This window comes from Symphalangus syndactylus, chromosome 16, assembly GCF_028878055.3.
Source record: "Symphalangus syndactylus isolate Jambi chromosome 16, NHGRI_mSymSyn1-v2.1_pri, whole genome shotgun sequence".
NCBI lineage: Eukaryota > Metazoa > Chordata > Mammalia > Primates > Hylobatidae > Symphalangus > Symphalangus syndactylus.
Window position 1 is genome coordinate 62,066,942 of NC_072438.2, and position 20,792 is coordinate 62,087,733.

At 40.0% G+C, this 20,792-nt stretch overlaps 1 protein-coding gene across 5 annotated transcripts in view; it reads right to left on the bottom strand.

Annotated features, from left to right (window-relative positions):
* Nucleotides 1–20,792, bottom strand: part of GHR (growth hormone receptor) — a 313,780-nt gene that overhangs the window by 24,039 nt on the left and 268,949 nt on the right. For all 5 annotated transcript variants that reach the window (XM_055245826.2, XM_063619527.1, XM_063619526.1 and 2 more), the window contains 2 exons: nt 10,761–10,890; nt 4,676–4,848 (listed from right to left, as the gene is read on the bottom strand). In XM_055245826.2, the coding sequence (XP_055101801.1) occupies nt 4,676–4,848; nt 10,761–10,890 (303 nt within the window). The remainder of the gene's footprint in view (nt 1–4,675; nt 4,849–10,760; nt 10,891–20,792) is intronic.

Consider the following 20,792-nt stretch of genomic DNA (forward strand, 5'->3'; position numbering starts at 1 on the left):
GCATTAGTACACAGAGAGACACAATTTAATAGTAATGGAAGGCATTCTTCTCAGAAGACCAAATTACTTTCTACATTTTTGATCTTTCATGCTCTTATTTCTTCCAATATTTTTCTTATTATAACTTTCACTTTATAAGAGAGTAACTTTTTTTTTTTTAACTCAAGGATGACTTGTTTTTAACTTTTAAATAAGCCCTTACAAAAATTCGTTTTGGAGTAAAAAATCTGATCACTATTTTCAAGATCTGCCATGTTTTATATTTCTTTTTGCTCTGATATCATAAATGCATCGGGATTTTGGCAAAGGAATTCATTTTCACTTGAAACTGAAAAAACAGAGAGTCAGAAAGAACTACAGAATTTAGACATGGGGCTGCTTCAGAACTAGGGGTAGAGAAATCTTTTTTCTTGCAACTATGTATGGCCTGGGTGCAGGGACCTCGTTTACCTCATTTCTGTATTGTTCCCTGAAAGACTCATCTTTGCCTCACTAATCCATATTCCGTCAGCTGTACTTTCAAGATATAACAGAATCCAACCATATCTCACTGCCTGCACCACTATAACCTGGTCCTAGCCATTATCCTTTTTCACTCTTCTTCAATCTTCTCGTACAATCTTCCTGCACACTCTGCTAATGCTCCCTAGCTTTGAGGTCTTCCTATCCACATGTGATATTTTCTTCTGACATAAGAAGGAAGAAGGCATTATGCTAGTCTCATAAATGGTGACGATTCGGTGTTTTCTGTCTTTTTCTTAACTGTCACATGAACAACTTGAAACATTGTTTTCCTCAGGTTCTATTGATATACTCTACAGTCCAAGGAAAATTTGTTGCATTCTGCTTAGTAGGACCTCAAATACCACAATTTCTCAGAGGCTGATGAAGAAAAATATGGATTCCAAAGCTAGGAACTATGTCTAAATTTATATTCTAGATAGTTCCTGGTAAATTATTGCTCGTTGGATCTCATTACTGAGGGTTTTGAAAATCACTTGCAGATACAGAGTAAAATTTACTTTCTTTTTCTGCCATATATATAGAAGGCCACCTAGAGTGTTGCAAAGTGTGCATCCCTAGGGTTGACTGGAGATAACTTTACAAATATACACAGTGAGGAGCTCTTACTGGCTGTCAAATCTGGTGGCCAAAGAAGGAAGCTCTTGTGTGCACCCACAGTGAAAACAGGCCTTATGGTGGAGGAGCATACTGTTGCCCTCTGTGGGGTCAACACCACCTTTTTAAAAACAGGGAGAGTCAAAATTTGATGAATCATAACTACATTTTGAAAATTAAATTGAAAGAATGTGCAAAATGGCCAAACTACATATGCCGATATAATGGCAATAATTCCTCACCCTTCTGGATTTGTTGGAGTTTCAGGAATCCTGATAATCAAAGCTTAACCGTTTAAAGTGATCAAACTATAAAATTGTTTTTAATGGACGATTTTCTATAACTTATTACTTATGCTGCATTTGAAAAATAGAGGATATGAGACAAGGTCCTTCTGGAAAAGGCTTGGTACCACCATTACAGGCATAATAATGACCCCCTGTGAGATACCATTACAGGCATAATAATGACCTCTCCTTTACCTCTATACATAAATCTACATGCTATACTGACAACTCCTGTGAGATATTTTAAAAATATCTGAAACTTAATATACCCCCAAACAAACCGTTGCTCTTCCTCTCCAAAACCTGCTCTCCTTTCCTCCTTTCCATCTCTGTTAATGAGGACTCAATTCCTCTAGTTGCTCAGGATAAAAACAATGAACTTGTCCTTGGCTCATATTTTCCTCACTAATCCACATTCCGTCAGCTGTACTTTCAAGATATAACAGAATCCAACCATGTCTCACTGCCTGCACCACTATAACCTGGTCCTAGCCATTATCCATTTTCATTCTTCTTGTTTCACTCGTCTCCCCACTGTACTCCTTTGGTCTTTGTCCCCCTCCAGTCTATTCTCCATGCAATCCTCAAGCGAACTGACACAGTGATTATCCTAACACTTACATTAGATCACATCACTCATCATCTAAAACCCTCCAAAGGCTTCCTACCTCACTCCAAGTGAAAGCCAAAGTCTTTGGCAATGGTTGGTTAGATTTCACTGTCTTGTCTGTGGGATTTGGTCTCATACCAGTCTCCTCGCTCACTCTGTGCCCACTCCACCACCTGCCTGCTGTTCATTGAGTGAGGAAAAGCATGCTCCTACTTTGAGATCTTTCTTCTGGCTGTGCCCCCTTGCTGAAATGCCCTTCCCTGAGACACACACATAATTATCCTCTCCAATCCTTCTTTATTCAAATGCTACTGACTCAGAGATGCCAATCCTGAAAACTCAACACTGCAACCTCTCCAACACTTCTATTCTCCTTTCCTATATTTCTCCATAGCATTGTCACTTTCCACCCTCACTGGGATTAAATCCCACCAGGGAAGACAGTTTCTATCCCCAGCATGGAGAACACTGACTGGCCTGAGAGAAGAACATAATAAATATTTGCTGAATGAACTGAATGAATGACAAATGTGTATCTAATATAGTAGTTCAAATCCAAAAAACAGCCCTGTGAGGTAGTACCATACATACATATTTTACGATGAAGCTGAGGCTTATAATGATTGACAACTTTCTCAAGATCTACTAGGTTACCTTAGTTCTTTGTTCTCTTTCACTCTCAGCACCTTGCCCCACACCTGTTGTGCTAGTTGTAGCTACCTGTCATAATCTTTTACCTTGATCATCTCAGTCTTTTAACCTCTTCTACCTCTAGTCAGTCCCACTCCAATCTACGTTTCACATTGCAACAAGATTAATTTCTCTGAGGCATTAACAATAAGACAAGTGGTACTGCAAAGCCTCAAGAGTAAGAGCATGGAGGCTGGAGGTTCAAATCCCAGCTCCGCCTACTAGCTCTTGAACTAGTCCTTTAACTGCTCTGTGCCTCAGTTTCATTATCTGTAAAGTGCTATTGCAAAAGATGGTTTTTATATCTGACACATGGTAAGTCTTTTGTGACTGTTAGCTATTACTATCCTCAAGTAATTTCCCTATTTAAACATCCTCAAAGGTACCTCATGACAGTTAAAGTCCAAATTCCTTTTTGGGGCAAAAACAACTACTGATGATTTCTCCAGCTGACTAGGAGGGCTTCCTAACTGCTCCTGAGTCCCTGAGCATATGCTATTTGTTACCGCTGGAACTTGGTAGTTACTGAAAGGCAAGTCCACTGTGGTACCTGACAATACTCACTCATGCTTTTGATCACTGTGGGTCACCACTTTTTTAAAAATAGGGAGAGTCCAATTCCAGTTCAGAGGTAACTAAACTGTCACCATCTCTGTGCAGCCCTTCCTCATCCCTCAGGCCTGTCAGTCATTCACGCCTTTGGCCACCACCTTTGCAGCTCTGCATTCCATGTATTTCCAGGCTAACACCTATCACACTTCACTGCAATTATTTGTGAACATGCCTGACTTCCCTCTTCGACTGTATTGTACTTATTCTATAACCACCACCACCAGAACAGTGCCTGACACATGACAGGCACACGTCAGCCAGGTAAATGAGTAGGACTGGCTATTGGCAGAGAACAGGGCTAGAACATGGGTTTTAACCCAGTATTCTTGCTACTGTCCCATTCTGCTATCCCATTTAGTTTCACCTCAACAGCTGTACCCACTGATGTTAGGACACATACTAAATTGTCTTTGCAAAGCAATTGGGTTATCTTTACTGCTTGATACAGTTCTCTTAATCGTCTCCCTTAAAGTCAGCCTATTAGATTTTATTTGTTTCTACTGTAATTTCTAGCCACATACTCCTATGTCTTCCAGTCAGCTTATGCCTAGAAAACCACATAAAAAGAACAACGCATTTGGGAGAAGCAACGAGGAATTCCTATAATCAACAAATGAGCTTTTGTGGATAGATTTTGAGGCACCAGTTTCAGCTACTCAAAGTCCTTCTTTGATTCTTTCTATTTTGCTAGTTATACTATTAAGGTATAAACATGAATATTCTAATTACAGTTGTTTGTTTTATTTGTTTTGTTTCCACCTTGTGTCCATATGATGGGCAAAGGATCCTCTGTTTGGATCTTTCGCTTCATTCACTGAGCTGATTGTCTCCAGCATTTGTTCTGAGATCTAATAAACATGTCTTTAAAGTGACCGTGGCTGTTTTGTAAATGTAAAATTCCAGAATGATTATGCTTTGTGATAAAGAAAATCTAGCCTTTGATTATAGCAATGGTAGAGGTCAAAGGCCAACATATTTCAGTGAATCTGAGTATAAGCATCCTATCAAATAATTAGGAAGTAAGAAATCCTAAGAATATATTAAGTTCACCCTTTGCAGTGGAACATAAGAACACAACACAGCTTCAAAGATTTCCTAAAGGAAAAGACTCTACAAGGTTCCTACTCTTTTCTTCACAACATTTACTGCCAGGCTGCTTTATGTTAAAGTCAACTTAAGTTCCCCCTGCCCTTTTCCTCTTGTTCACCAGCTGATCCCATCTCCTGTAAAACAGATCTCCATGTATCTATAGAACGCTGTTACGAAGTCTTCCTACTTGATTATACTTGGACCTTGCAGGCTTCCCCATTTATTTAGTCTAAAACTATGTCAAATGAAACAAAAACCTGTGATTTACCTATTTCGTCAACAGAGAAACACTTTTCATCCATTGTACCACCATTGCTAGTTAGCTTGATACAATAAGGTATCCAGATGGAGGTAAATGATGAATTAAAGTAACAGCTGTTTTCCCCAGCAGAAACATAATCAGGGCATTCTTTCCATTCTTGAGTCCATTCTTGAGTGTTCCTAAAATAGAGGGTTAAAAAAAGATTAATTGTTCCAAAAATCATGTTGTAGCTTAAGTCCAAGTAAGATGCTTGATAGTCTGATTCAATAAATTGGAACACAAGTATTTTGTGAAGAGGTATTTTAGCAACACCATTTCTGTGACATATCACATCGGTGGACAATATCATCAGTGTCTGAAGACTGCTATGAGGCCGTTTGGTGCTTCTGCCTACAGTAAAAGCTTCCGTTTATTGAATGCATATGCTATGCCTGCTCATAAATTGATTCCTATGGTAGGTACTTTATTATGCCCGTTCTATAGATGAAGGTTCTGAGACTTAGGGACATTTTAAAAATGTTCATTAAAACAGTACAGAGAATCACCCCCAAACTAGAGATTCCCAGAGAACAGTGAAGGTTTAGACCTGGCTGTTTCACCAGCCTATGGTGAAAGAAACTGAGGAGACAAGTTGATGTGTGCTCCAGGCAGAGTGATGCATTACATCCAGCACCAACGCCGTGCAGATATAAAGATAAGTAAGATGTGGTCCCCTAATTTCAGGCTAAAATAAGACTCAAATCCCCATCTGAGTAGTTTTTTGGACCTCTTATATTCATTCTATTGATATTTAATGAGAATTGGTTATGTCTAAAACATAATGACAGACCCTATGGGGGATTCATAGATGTCTAAGGAATTCCTCCTGCCTCAGAAGGAAAGAGTAAAACACAGTATTACAAAGCAATGTGGGTAAGTGCTCATTAGTAGTGCTCTCTAGGGTCCTTAAAAGTTCAGAAGAGGGAATGATTGCCCTGGCTCTTCATGGAAGGCTTCAAGGTGGAGGTAGGTTTTTAGCATTCTTGAAGGATGAGTAAAAGTTTAATAGATGGCAATACGACAAGGAAGGGAAGAAACAGAGAGGTCAAAGGGATTGAGGTAAGGAAGTATGGGCATGAGTGTGGTAAGGGAAGTAAAAGGAATGGAATGACAGGAAAATTTTCTTAAATTAGAATTGCTACTTTGGTGAGGTAGTTCATCATCTCCCTCTTATTCACTAGCCTATTAATTGAGAAGACAATATATAAGTCAAAGGGACATAAATACACGTAATCTGTGGTCGTGGAAGATGAGGTAGGAATGGGCCTGTGCAGGCAGAGGCGCCTGTGGCTCACAGGCCAGACTGTGGAGGTTTGGGACCATCCCTCTGTGGGATGGGTGCTGGGCAGCAGTGGACAATGAGGACAATGCAGGCTGTAGGGAAGGCAGGGCCTGGAAGGAAAGGATGCAAAGCTGGGAGAAGACACCTATTTCCTTCTTATAGCTGTTTCTCAGGCTGGTCTGCTTGGCACTAGGAGAAAACTTGTATAGTATCAGAGGCTCCTTGAGACAGCTGCTCTTCAGCTGTTGGAAGGAAATTGGCATTTAAATGGCAGAGACTCCAGGGTCTGAGACAGTGAATTGCTGCTTTGGTTGAGACTCTTAAAAGTTACATATGCTGGCTGGGTACGGTAGTTCATGCCTGTAATCCCAGCACTTTGGGAGGCTGAGGCAGGCGGATCACGAGGTTAGGAGCTTGAGACCAGCCTGGCTAACATGGTAAAACCCCATCTGTACTAAAAATACAAAAATTAGCTGGGCATGATGGCATGCTTCTGTAATCTCAGCTATTCGGTAGGTAGGCTGAGGCAGGAGAATTGCTTGAACCCAGGAGGCAAAGTTTGCAGTAAGCCAAGATTGCGCCACTGCACTCCAGCCTGGGCAACAAAGCAAGATTCCATCTCAAAAAAAAAAAAAAAGTTGCATATGCTTGAATGAGAGATTCATCTCTGCTGCAAAAAGTAAATGGGCAAAAGGCAGAAGAAAAGATAAGGTGTGTTTGTGTGTGTGTGTGTGTGTGTGTGTGTAAGTATGTGTGTATGTAGAGTCAGAAGAAAAATGTTAAAAAAATCAGGAATAGGTGGGTGGTTCATTGAACTATAGTATACTTAATTTGATATTTACTTTCAAGCTAAGTAAGAGTGCATTAAAGGAGTAGTTGTAAGAAGATTGCCCAGAAAATGAGGCTTTCACGTGATAGAAGGGATATCAAATGTACTTAGCATAAGTGATAGTATAAAAGTTAGAAAACTCAAAGTATTAAGATGTTCCAAAGATGTTGATAGTGTTTAACAGGTCTGGATTTCTAAAAGATTAGCACTTTCCTGATTCACAGAATTTCTCAACAGTGCATGTCAGTACCTTGATCCCCATGAGGACTGTTTAAAAAACCCTGTTTAGATTATCCCAAATCCATGAACTCCACAGGACAAACAAAGCATTTATTTTAAGCATGATGGATCAGAAACAGCTAGTTCAAAACACTACTTCCAACCTCTTTCTTCATGAACCAATGTTGAATTTCATTTTAAATAAATATTTATAACTTATATTTTAAACTATTAAATGTAGACAAGAACCCAAATTAGCTCATAAAACAGATACCGTGTCACTTGCCTTCTCTGGGTTGAATGTCTCTACAGATGACCAAAATCAATATATGGAAGCTCCCCTCTGCTCTTACTCCCAAAAGTTAAGTGCTTTAGGTTTGCTCCCAGACTATCTTGTGAAATGGAAGGGGTGAGAACCATAGAAAGAGACTATCATTAAAAATAAGAATAAACAGCAGAAGAAATGTTTTTCATCTAAAGACAACCAACTGGAAAAAAATAATAAAAATAAAACATCATTTACGTTTTTAAGGGCAGCTGTTTTCATGACAGAAAGCGCACGTTTTTGGCTTTAAATTTAATACTTTTGTTGAAAAAAATCAAAGTAATAATGCCCTTTCTCCCTACTGATTTTCCACATAACCTTGTATAGAAAATGAAATTTCTCTTAAGACCAGGGTAATTTTTGAAGTGGGGTTGAATGGGTATGGAAGAGGTGGGGGATATAGCCTTAAGGACTGAGTGTTCACATGCCCACTTCCTTTAAAAACACAGCATTTCCATGCAAGGAGCAGAGAGCAGAGCAGCTCGAACATGCTTCCCAGAGCCTCTTTTTACCATGCCTGTAATGTGCATTCATCCTGAATCCCCTGCAAGCTCAGAGGCTGAATTTGGCAGTATCGCCATCACAGGATGGCAGACACTGTTTTGAATCAGCTGCTCTAACATGTGGAGGCTGCCTCTTCTGCCAGCTACCTGGCAAGGAGCAGAGCCAGGCAAAACACACAACTGCCTGTAGGGCTGTGCCTGAACTGTCCTGTTGACAGCCTGACATGCTCACTTTCTGTTGTGCTTTAGATACTCAGGCCAGGCCAGCAAACTGAAACAACTGCACCGCCCACTGACTCTGGCTTTGGATAAAATCATCTCACAGTTTTATTTATGTGTCAGGGATGCGAAGCATGTTTCTATAGTTTCAGGAGTTGCCTGGCAACTGAGCTCTAAGAAACAGTGACAAAAGTCAGAAAGTGCATTTGTATTGTCTTCTTTGTGAAGTGGGCAATGAGACGTCAAATATATCTGTACACTAATCAGTCCAGCCCAGTCCTGATACTCCTAATCCCTCAGTTTTACCCTTCTTGGATAAACTGGGCTGTGGGCTCATAGTAGTTTGGCTAAGATATTCCAAATAGTTATATTTTATAGAAAAAACACAAATATCTAATTTTGTAAGTTTGGGTTGGGACTTAATCATGAAGCTGTACTTACCCTCCTGGGATTCCAAACACTACCAGGGCAAAATCTAAGACATCTTTCTCAATATGTCTGAAAGTTTCCCTTTACCCAGTCACACTTTCAGCAGCATCCTTGGTAGTGTAGATCCTGGATTTGAACCAGGGATGCTGAAATGACTGGGGTGTGCATAAGATGCCTGTGGACAGAGTTATGTGACCCTGATTGATGAGGGCAAGGGATATATATTTATCAAGGCTTCATTCCTTTGGATTTCTCTTCTTGCTCATCAAATTTGGTAAATATTGGGGTAGCAAAAAATTATGTTCATAAAGTGGGCCCAGCTTAAGAGGTTATTCTGCTACTTTTCTTTACAGTTTGGCTAATTGTGCCTGCACAAATAACTTAATGATTCCACACATTTCAAAAGTGTCATCAAACATACTAACTTCATGTCTGAATGTATTTATAGAAATCAACTCTGTTTACTGGCCCCAACCTCTCTGTGGTGTCAGCCTTAAGGAAAAATATAGTATACTTGGTGCCCAAACATTTCATCTTCACTTCACTTCATCCAAGAGACCTCTCTTACACTGAAAGGTGGGGAAGATCCGCTTGGTTGCTAACTCCAAGTATTTTTTTATCTGCAAATTAAGCAGCAGCTCTGCATTAAAATGCTCTTATACCAATAATTACAATAATATAACAATTTATTGGTATAAATGGTCTTATACCATTTATAGTCATTTTATAGTCTGGGAACTGGATTTCTATATCATAATTATTTTTAAATTATCACTATACTACCGATAATAAGAATACCAGCTACCATTTAGTGAGTACTTATTATGTGTCAAGTACTCTGCCAAGTATTTTTCATGGGTTATCTCACACGATCCTCACAAGAAGCCATGAGGCAAGTCCGTTATCTCCTTTCTGCAAATGAGGAGGCTGAGTTGTACACAAACTGGCTAATTTCCTGAGTATTCCTTGGTGAGAAAATGCAGAACTACACTGAAGTGCAGGTTTGTTAGCCCTGAGCTCATACCCTTAACTGCTGGCTGCATCTTCCTTCCCTTTTCCAGCTCTTCGGTTGGATAGACAACGTCATCCTCTGACTAACGAACACCTTGAGCCAAGGACAAAGGGTCCTCACTAACCCTGCATCTTGGCTTAGGCCTCCTCTGGGGGTTGGGTGGAAGAGAGGAGATAATGAAGTGTTTAAGCCTAAAATGTAAAAAAGGGAAAATGATACAGAGTGAGAGTAAACAAAAACGAAAATAATGCCAGGTGAAGGGGAAGAAATAAACAACTTGGGTGGTACCTATATTGAGAGGTCTTTGTTTCACCCTTCCTCTGTTATTTTAGAGGGTCACTGGTAAAAATGAAAAAGTACTACAGTCTTTTCCTGAATATATTTAAGAGAAGGAGTGTATTATCTGGTTAGAAAACAAGCTACATCTTTTCAAACATACATCTTTTCAAAAACACCTATAGCTTTCCACCACAAATAAAGTAAAATTCAAAGCCTTGCCCTTGCCTATGAGGTTTGGCATAGTCAGTCCCTAAGTAACTCTCTGATCCCTTCCCATATCACTCTCCTCGCTTTCAATCTTGTGCCTTCAGTGCTGGCCTTTTTCATCCCTCAATTATGCCAAGACTGCCACAGGGACTTTGTACTTGCAATTTCCTCTGCCTGGATAGCCTTTCCCCCAGATATTCATGTGGCCTGTCCCATTTCACTTATGTCTCTGGTCTAAGACACCACAATAGAGAGGCCTCCTAGGACCATGCATTTCAATATCATTCAAGCCTCTGTTACACACACTCTCATCCACATGCACATGCCCACGTGTATCCATACATGCTCTCACTCACACTTTGACACACTCTCACACATTCTCATGCACATACACAAACTCCCACACACTGCTGATATGCTGCTTTCTGGCTTTATTTTTCTTAATAACCTACATTGCTAGCTGACATTTTATTCAATTTTTATTGCCTGTCTCCCTGCATTGGAAGGAAATCTCCATGAGACCAGGGATTTTGTCTTTTGTAATCACTGCTATATCTCCAGGGCCTAAAATAGTACTCAGCACGTAGGATGGGCTTGATTAATATTTTTTTCAATAAATGAGTGAATGAATATTCATTGATTACATAAATCACAACATATCACTTCCATTCCCACACTACATGTGACTCAGTGTACTTTAGTAGGTACATCCATGGAGAGGAAAATCAGAAAGGCATGATGGCGGCACCTTCTGGTATAGAACAGCTGTATGGGTCCTAGGCTCTTTGAACCATGAAGAACCGCATCTGTCCAGTGGCATGAAAAAGTCTCTCGCTCAGGTGAACGGCACTTGGTGAATTTAGGCTCCTTAGAAGAATCTGCAGAATAAAAAGAAAAGGCAAGGCATGAAATCAGGTGGGTCATATGTGATTCTAATGAGACACGTATTTAAAGTGTGTGAAGAAACTACTGAGATGAAGCCAGCATATTCCGTGTCTAGGAGGTAATGCCGATGTCTTCTAGAAAAGCATTTTTCCTGGGTCATAGTTTTAGAGCCTGTTGCTTGCCATTGTCAGCCTTTGATTCTAGACACAAACCATTTTGCCTTTTATTTCAAGCATTTCGTAGGACCTGTTTAAGAAACCAGAGCTAGAGATTAGGATTTGGATATAGGTAGTTCATCTGGAAGGTGACTTCCGGATCTAGCAGTCATGGAATGGGGAGGGTGGGAAGGAAAGGGAGAACAACTAATATGTGTGTGTTACTGAGCTGGTTATCACAGTGGCTAATGGGGCCCAATCCCACTGAGGCTCCTTGAAGAAGCTGTGTAGAATATGCACCACTATTGTTGTGTAGAAAGATGAGAGGCTAGGACATTTATCTACCACTCCCAGTACTCACTGGTTGAAGGGTGCCTCAGAGATGTTCACTCCCATGCACTTCTAGGCTGTACCTGCACGTGAGCTGAGGGTCTTCGTCGAGGCAAGCACCTGAGTGTGCCTGGCAGGGTGCATAGTGGCAAATGGATACCATAGATGGTTGTGATGACATCAGGTGGATGTGGGGGATGTAGTGTGGGAACCACAGCATGCACTACAGGGCCTTTTATCTTTTCATTGATTTTTGATAAAAGGCACTTAACGTTTGCATTCTTTTAAAAGATTCAGCCAGTAAACTCATTAAATAGATGCCCACTCTAAACAACTTATAAATACACGTGTGTTAATTCTAACTGGAGAAGTAAGTGCAGAATGCCTCTTATGTGTTAGGATTTTAGCCAAAATTCCTCTGCATCTATGAAATCTGCCGCTATAGATGTGTGACCGACAGGTATGAGGCAAAGCACATTTTTGTATATGAATTCTCAGTGTTCTGATGTCCATGGTCATTTTGGAGATTTCTTTTCAAATTTCTCTTCGTTTTCTTATTTTTTTCTCCTTATATGATTAGCCTTCAATCAGATTGTAAACTTAATCTAAAACCCTCATTCCTGGGTTATCAGGGAGGCTGTCAGTCTTAAAGTATCTTTGTCAATACTTTGAAAGATCACTTAAAAATAAATAATATGAAGCAAATGCATAAAAACTGATGATTCCAAATTCCAGGTTACATACCTGATGTTATGAACCAAAAACACGCTTCTTTTTTCCTCTGGCAACAAACTCACAAGGGATTGGATATTATAAACCTTCTAAACAAATCCATCATTCAAATTCATTCAACAAACATTATTAAACGCAAATTTTGTACCAGGCTGTGTTCTAGGAATAGAGAAATGAACAAGTTGATAAAAGTTGGTCCTTGTCTAGTTTCCATTCTAGCAAAGGCAGGGATGTGGGGATCCTATGTAGAAAAATAAGCTGGGCCAGGTAGCGTGATGCCTTCAGCTGTGTTCTTTTTGCTTAGGATTGTCTTGGCTATGCAGGCTCATTTTTGGTTCCATATGACATCTAAAGTAGTTTTTTTCCAATTCTGTGAAGAAAGTCAATGGTAGTTTGATGGGGATAGCATTGAATCTATAAATTACTTAGGGCAGTATGGCCATTTTCATGATATTGATTCTTCCTACCCATGAGGATGTTTTTCCATTTGTTTGTGTCCTCTCTTATTCCCTTGAGCAGTGGTTTGTAGTTCTCCTTGAAGAGGACCTTCACATCCTTTCTAAGTTGTATTCCTAGGTATTTTATTCTCTTGGTAGCAATTGTGAATGGGAGTTTGCTCGTGATTTGGCTCTCTGTCTGTTATTGGTGTATAGGAATGCTTGTGATTTTTGCACATTGATTTTGTATCCTGAGACTTTGCTGAAGTTGCTTATCAGCTTAAGGAGATTTTGGGCTGAGACGATGGGGTTTTCTAAATATACAATCATGTCATCTGCAAACAGAGACAATTGGATTTCCTCTTTTCCTAATTGAATACCCTTTATTTCTTTCTCTTGCCTGACTGCCCTGGCCAGAGTTTTGAATAGTATGTTGAAAAGGAATGGTGAGAGAGGGCATCCTTGTCTTATGCCGGTTTTCAAAGGGAATGCCTCCAGTTTTTGCCCATTCAGTATGATTTTGGCTGTGGGTTTGTCTTAGATAGCTCTTATTATTTTGAGATACGTCCCATCAATACCTAATTTATTGAGAGTTTTTAGCATGAAGCGTTGTTGAATTTTGTCAAAGGCCTTTTCTGCATCTATTGAGATAATCATGTGGTTTTTGTCTTTGATTCTGTTTATATGCTGGATTACATTTATTGATTTGAGTATGTTGAACCAGCTTTGCATCCCAGGGATGAAGCCAACTTGATCATGGTGGATAAGCTTTTTGATGTGCTGCTGGATTCAGTTTGCCAGTATTTTATTGAGGATTTTTGCATCAATGTTCATCAAGGATATTGGTCTAAAATTCTCTTTTTTTGTTGTGTCTCTGACTTCAAACTATACTACAAGGCTACAGTAGCAAAGACAGCATGGTACTGGCATCAAATAAGATATATAGACCAATGGAACAGAACAGAGGCCTGAAATAACACCACACATCCACAACCATCTGGTCTTTGACAAACCTGACCAAAACAAGCAATGCGGAAAGGATTCCCTGTTTAATAAATGGTGTTGGGAAAACTGGCTAGCCATATGCAGAAAGCTGAAACTGGATCCCTTCCTTTCATCTTATACAAAAATTAACTCAAGATAGATTAAAGACTTAAAGGTTAAGACCTAAAACCATAAAAACCCTAGAAGAAAATCTAGGCAATACCATTCAGGAAATAGGCATGTGCAAAGACTTCATGACTAAGACACAAAAAGCAAAGGCAACAAAAGCCAAAACTGGCAAATGGGATCTAATTAAACTAAAGAGCTTCTGCACAGCAAAAGAAACTACCATCAGAGTGAACAGGCAACCTACAGAATGGGGGAACATTTTTGCAATCTATTCATCTGACAAAGGGCTAATATCCAGAATCTACAAAGAACTTCAATAAATTTACAAGAAAAAAAAAACCCCATCAAAAAGTGGGCAAAGGATATGAACAGACACTTCTCAGAAGAAGACATTTATGCAGGCAACAGACACATGAAAAAATGCTCATCATCACTGGTCATCAGAGAAATGCAAATCAAAACCACAATGAGATACCATTTCACACCAGTTAGAATGGTGGTTGTTAAAAAGTCAGGAAACAACAGATGCTGGAGAGGATGTGGAAAAATAGGAACACTTTTACACTGTTGTTGGGAGTGTAAATTAGTTCAACCATTGTGGAAGTCAGTGTGGTGATTCCTCAAGGATCTAGAACTAGAAATACCATTTGACCCAGCCATCCCATTACTGGGTATATACCCAAAGGATTATAAATCATTCTACTATAAAGACACATGCAGATGTATGTTTATTGCAGCACTGTTCACAACAGCAAAGACTTGGAACCAACCCAAATGCCCATCAATGATAGACTGGTTAAAGAAAATGTTGCATATATACACCATAGAATACTACTCAGCCATAAAAAAGGATGAGTTCATGTTCTTTGCATGGACATGGATGAAGCTGCAAACCATCATTTTCAGCAAACTAACACAAGAACATGTTCTCACTTATAAGTGGGAGTTGAACAATGAGAACACACGTACACAGGGAGGGGAACTTTACACACTGGGGCCTGATGGGGGCTGTGGGGCTGGGGGAGGGATAACATTAGGAGAAATACCTAATGTAGATGACGGGTTGGTGGGTGTAGGAAACCACCATGGCACATGTATACCTATGTAACAAACATGCACGCTCTGCATATGTACCCCAGAACTTAAAGTATAATAATAGTAATAAAAAGAAAAATAAGCAGGGTAAGAAGAAAGGAACTGCATCCTTGTTTGAGAACAATTGTTGCCCTCAATAGTACAAACAAGTGAATCTTCAGAAAATCCTGAGTTGCAGATATGTCTTTAGCCCTGGGAGCACATGTTGGGGATAGCAGGAGTGTTTTTGTAATCAAATTCCACGGTCATATTGTTGTAAGAAATACTCATTTTCCTGTATGAATGGAGAAATTCACAAGAGTTTTAGGGCATGGATGGGATGTGCCTTGGTACCGGGGGCAGATGGACAGCTGTTTCTATGTGGTCAGTGTTTACCAACCCCTCTCAGAACACTGAGGTGTAGGAGCCCACATTATATGTTACAAATGAGTACAGTGAAAAAGATGTGTATTTTGTTAGGCAAGCACCTCTCATACAGTAAAGTACTGAAAATATTCCTTTTTACTATTAGTTGAAGCACTGAAAACAAACACTATTTTAGGTCCTTCTACAAAGTTAGTAATTATTAAAACTAAATATTTAAACCACAACTGTTTTAATGCTGGTATATCCGAGGAGACTATTTCACATTCTAACTGTTCATTTGCATAGAAATAAGAAAAGGAAATGCACTAGATTAGAAATTGAGAGATGCGTACTCTAGTTCTGGCTCTGACACTATTTAACGTCGACCTTCCCAAGCTATTTGGTCTTGATTTCCTTAGTAGAATGCCTGGAATAGATGAGATACAAAGTATTTTACAATTTTACAGCTTCACTTTTACAATTAAGAGGCATATATAATTATGAACAATAACGTACACAACAAAAACATAATTTTGGCTGGGCGTGGTGGCTCACGCCTGTAATCCTAGCACTTTGGGAGGCCGAGGCGGGTGGATCACGAGGTCAGGAGATCGAGACCATCCTGGCTAACACGGTGAAACCCCGTCTCCACTAAAAATACAAAAAATTAGCCGGGCGTAGTGGCGGGCGCCTGTAGTCCCAGCTACTCGGGAGGCTAAGGCAGGAGAATGGCGTGAACCCAGGAGGCAGAGCTTGCAGTGAGCGGAGATTGCGCCACTGCACTCCAGCCTGGGCGACAGAGCCAGACTCTGTCTCAAACAAAACAAAACAAAACAAAAAACCACATAATTTTGGCATTTGAGTTGAAACAACAATAGAACACCAAATACGAATGTCAATCAGGTTCCTATATTCTCTGTAAAATATGCCTGTTACATAATAGCAAGAATAATAAACTCAACTTCAAAACTTGAAACAGAAAGAAATAACTGTCAGCTGAAACCAAAAAAAAAAACTTAAAAAGAAAAAAACTAATTTGAAACATATTTTGCTTACTTAAATTTAGTATTCTTAGATTTATTGTTTCCTTTTAACTCCAGATGCAAAGAAAGTCCTTATTATCTTCTCATTGTAAATAATAAATAGGAAATTTATGGGTGTGGTGCTAATGTGATGAAGTGTGTGTCTGCACATGGAACTCTGATACAGATGTAGTGCAGCAGAGCTGTTTTGTTCTTGTCTTTTTAAATGTCTTTCTTTCCCTTCCTTTCTTCCCTTCCACCTTCCTCTGTTCTTTATTTTACCCTGCACCCTCCTTCTCTCTTTCCTGCTTTTTTAAATTTTATGGCTGGGTGTGTGCTGTTAAGTGCTGTGGCAGACAGCCCCTAAAGTGGCCTCCAGTGATTCCTGTCTTCTCTCATTCACAGCCTTATGTATTTCCTTCCCTTGAGTAACTTGCTTCTAATCAAAAGAATATGGCAGCATGGAGTGGATGTCAGTTCTATGATTAGGTTACAAAAGATTGAGACTTCTTTTTAACTAGCAGACTCACCCTTTTGCTGGTTTTGATGAAGTTGCTGTGTGGTGAGCACCATACAGCAAAGAACTAAGCGTGGCCTCTGGCCAACACTCAGCAAGAAGCAGAGGCCCTCGGTATAAAAACCCTTGAGGAACTGGCCGGGTGCAGTGACTCATGCCTGTAATCCCAGCACTTTGGGAGGCTGAGGCGGGTGGATCAAGAGGTCGCGAGATCGAGACCAGCCTGACCAACATGGTGAAACCCCGTCTCTACTAAAAATGGAAAAATTAGCTGGGTGTGGTGGCACACACCTGTAATCCCAGCTACTTGGGAGGCTGAGGCAGGAGAATTGCTTGAACCTGGGAAGCGGAGGTTGCAGTGAGCCGAGATTGCGCCACTGCATTCCATTCTGGTGATGGAGCGAGACTCCGTCTCAAAAAAACAAACAAACAAACAAACAAACAAAAAACAAAAAAAAATCTTGAGGAACTGAATCCTGCCAACAACCATGTAAGTAAGCATGGGAGCCAATCTTTCCCTATCCAGCCTTCAGATGAGACCACAGCCCTGGCTGACACTTTGATTGCAGTCTTATAAGATAGCTTGAAGCACAGGACACAGCTGGTGGGTTAATTTGGAAAAAGTGTGAGAGGTATATTAACTTTACTAAGTATTTGAATGCTGTTAATACAGAGTAAATGAATCTAATATATCAGAACTTAAAAGTAGTGCTCAAGAATGACACAAGCCACTTTTCTTAGCAAATGGAATGTATCACAGTGAGTGTGAGAAAGTGGGTAACTCCTTTTTGGAGGCAAGAAGAACTATATTGTGGCTGGCCGTTTAGTTTCTCCTTAATCACATCCTGTCCCATCTAGTACCATTGTGCCACTGTGGCTGAAGACACTCAGCATTCCTAAAGTCCAACTCCTTAGTGTCATCTTAAGGCTTTCTAAATCTGAGAGGAACTACCATAATCTTAAAATGAACACCTTTCTCACTATGTCTAAAAATCCTATTAGAATCTTACTTTTACTATGAAGACAACAAATAACTACTATAGACTCTTAGGTCTTCTCTGATTAGCCAGGAACAGAAAATTATTTCTGAACTAGTAATATTGCTTGCTTTCTTATGATTTTTAAAGATTAAATCTAAAAACAGTATAGTTCAACATCCATTTATAGCACCTCTGAAAGGAATGTTGCAATTAACAAGAGAGCCTAACTTTGTCCCTAAGTGAATTATCACTAGGAACAATGAGTTAAGTTGGAACACACATGCAGTGTTTGGTTTTCTGCTCTTGTGATCGCTTGCTGAGAATGATGGTTTCCAGCTTCATCCATGTCCCTGCAAAGGACGTGAACTCATCATTTTTTATGGCTGCATAGTATTCCATGGTGTATATGTGCCACATTTTCTTTATCCAGTCTATCATTGATGGACATTTGGGTTGGTTCCAAGTCTTTGCTATTGTGAATAGTGTCCCAGTAAACATACGTGTGCATATGTCTTTTTTTTTTTTTTTGAGACGGAGTCTTGCCCTTTTGCCCAGGCTGGACTGCAGTGGCGCTATCTTGGCTCACTGCAAGCTCCGCCTCCTGGGTTCATGCCATTCTCCTGCCTCAGCCTCCCAAGTAGCTGGGACTACAGGCGCCCACCACTGTGCCCGTCTAATTTTTTGTATTTTTAGCAGAGACAGGGTTTCACCGTGTTAGCCAGGATGGTCTTGATATCCTGACCTCGTGATCTGCCTGCCTTGGCCTCCCAAAGTGCTGGGATTACAGGCATGAGCCACCATGCCCGGCCGCATGTGTCTTTATAGCAGTATGATTTATAAACCTTTGGGTATATACCCAGTAATGGGATTGCTGGGTCAAATGGTAGTTCTAGTTCTAGATCCTTGAGGAATCACCACACTGTCTTCCACAATGGTTGAACTAATTTACACTCCCACCAACAGTGTAAAAGCGTTCCCATTTTTCCACATCCTCTCCAGCACCTGTTGTTTCCTGACTTTTAATGATCGCCATTCTAACTGGTGTGAAATAGTATCTCATTGTGGCTTTGATTTGCATTTCTCTGATGACCAGTGATGATGAGCATTTTTTCATGTGTCTGTTGGCTGCATAAATGTCTTCTTTTGAGAAGTGTCTGTTCATATCCTTTGCCCACTTTTTGATGGGGTTGTTTTTTTTCTTGTAAATTTATTGAAGTTCATTGTAGATTCTGGATATTAGCCCTTTGTCAGATGGGTGGATTGCAAAAATTTTCTCCCATTCTGTAGGTTGCCTGTTCACTCTGCTGGTAGTTTCTTTTGCTGTGCAGAATCTCTTTAGTTTAATTAGATCCCATTTGCCAATTTTGGCTTTTGTTGCCATTGCTTTTGGTGTTTTAGTCATTAAGTCTTTGCCCATGCCTATTACCTGAACGGTATTGCCTAGGTTTTCTTCTAGGGTTTTTATGGTTTTAGGCCTAACATTTAAGTCTTTAATCCATCTTGAATTAATTTTTAGTGGGTGCAGCAAACCAACATGGCACATGTATGCCTATGTAACAAACCTGCACGTTGTGCACATGCACCCCAGAACAAAGTATAATAATAATAATAATAATAATAATAATAATAATAATAGAAAGACATTAAGCATTCCATCAAAAAATCATGTTTGGGGCTGGGAGCAGTGGCTCACCCCTGTAATTCTAGCACTTTGGGAGGCTGAGATGGGAGGATTACCTGAGGCCAGGAGTTCGAGGCCAGCCTGTCCAACATAATGAAACTCCGTCTCTACTAAAAATACAAAAATTAGCCAGGTCTGGTGGGGCATACCTGTAATCCCAGCTACTCAGAGAGCCTGAGGCACAAGAATCGCTTGAACCTGGGAGTTGGAAGTTGCAGTGAGCTGAGATCACATCACTGCACCCCAGCCTGGGTGACACAGTGAGACTCTGTCTCAAAAAAAAGTGTTTTGTAACGTTTATAATTAATTTATCTTACTTAATAAAATTTCATGGAATTAAAAAAAAAGAAAGAAAAAAAAGAAAAGCACATTGGTTCAAATGACTTTTGGCCCGTTATGGTGGATATGGGTTCTGCTAAGCAATCTGCATATGCAGTCAAACAAGGGTCAGTTTTAGAAGAGAAGAATGGTTACAGCATGCTCAGTCACCCTGATCTGGATAAAGAATGGCTATTATTGAACATAAGCCAAAGTGAGGAAATACTTATTGTCAGCCGAAATCACTTTCATATGTTCTGGGGACTGCATAAGCGCGCTGGCCAGGCCAACGGTGGTGAAACTGTAATGTTCCTTTCACAAATAATAAACAAGAGATGGTGATTGCAGTAGAGCTAGTCTACTTCTTGGACTGTGTCTGCATAGGCTTTGGGTAAAATCTTTGGGTGACTGGCCTAAATGTATCAGTTACTTAAAAACACCTTTGTATTTAGCCTTTATATTTGGTTAAGGCAATGCTACAGAATGAGACATGCATGATCTTCAAAGGTTTGATGAACAAAGAAGACGTGAATATGTAATTCTTCCATGAGTGAAAGAAGTGACTGCATTCATCATCATTATTTTTCCAAGTCCCCTTCTTAAGCAGGAACAGAATAATAATATGACAGCAACTACGGCTTCTTTGGGGTCTCTGTCCTACTCATTTTATATGTAATATAAAAAGTGTTTATTCTCAAAACTAGAATGAGGTAGGTACTATTATTCACACTACTGAATAGGTGACACTGAGGCACAGAGAAGTAAAATAACTGGCCCAAAGTCACTTGGTTATTAAGTGGCACAGCCATGATTCCAACTCAACAGCTGTGCTTCAGAATTTGTATTCTTTTTTTTTTTTTTTTTTTTTTTTTTTTGAGATGGAGTCTCGCTCTGTTGCCAGGCTGGAATGCAGTGCCATGATCTCGGCTCACTGCAACCTCCGCTTCCTGGGTTCAAGTGATTCTCCTGCCTCAGCCTCCCGAGTAGCTGGGACTACAGGTGAGTGCCACCGTGCCCAGCTAATTTTCATATTTTTAGTAGAGATGATGTTTCACTGTGTTGGCCAGGATGGTCTCAATCTCTTGACCTCAGGATCCACCCACCTCGGCCTCCCAAAGTGCTGGGATTACAGGTGTGAGCCACCATGCCCAGCCCAAAATTGTATTCTTA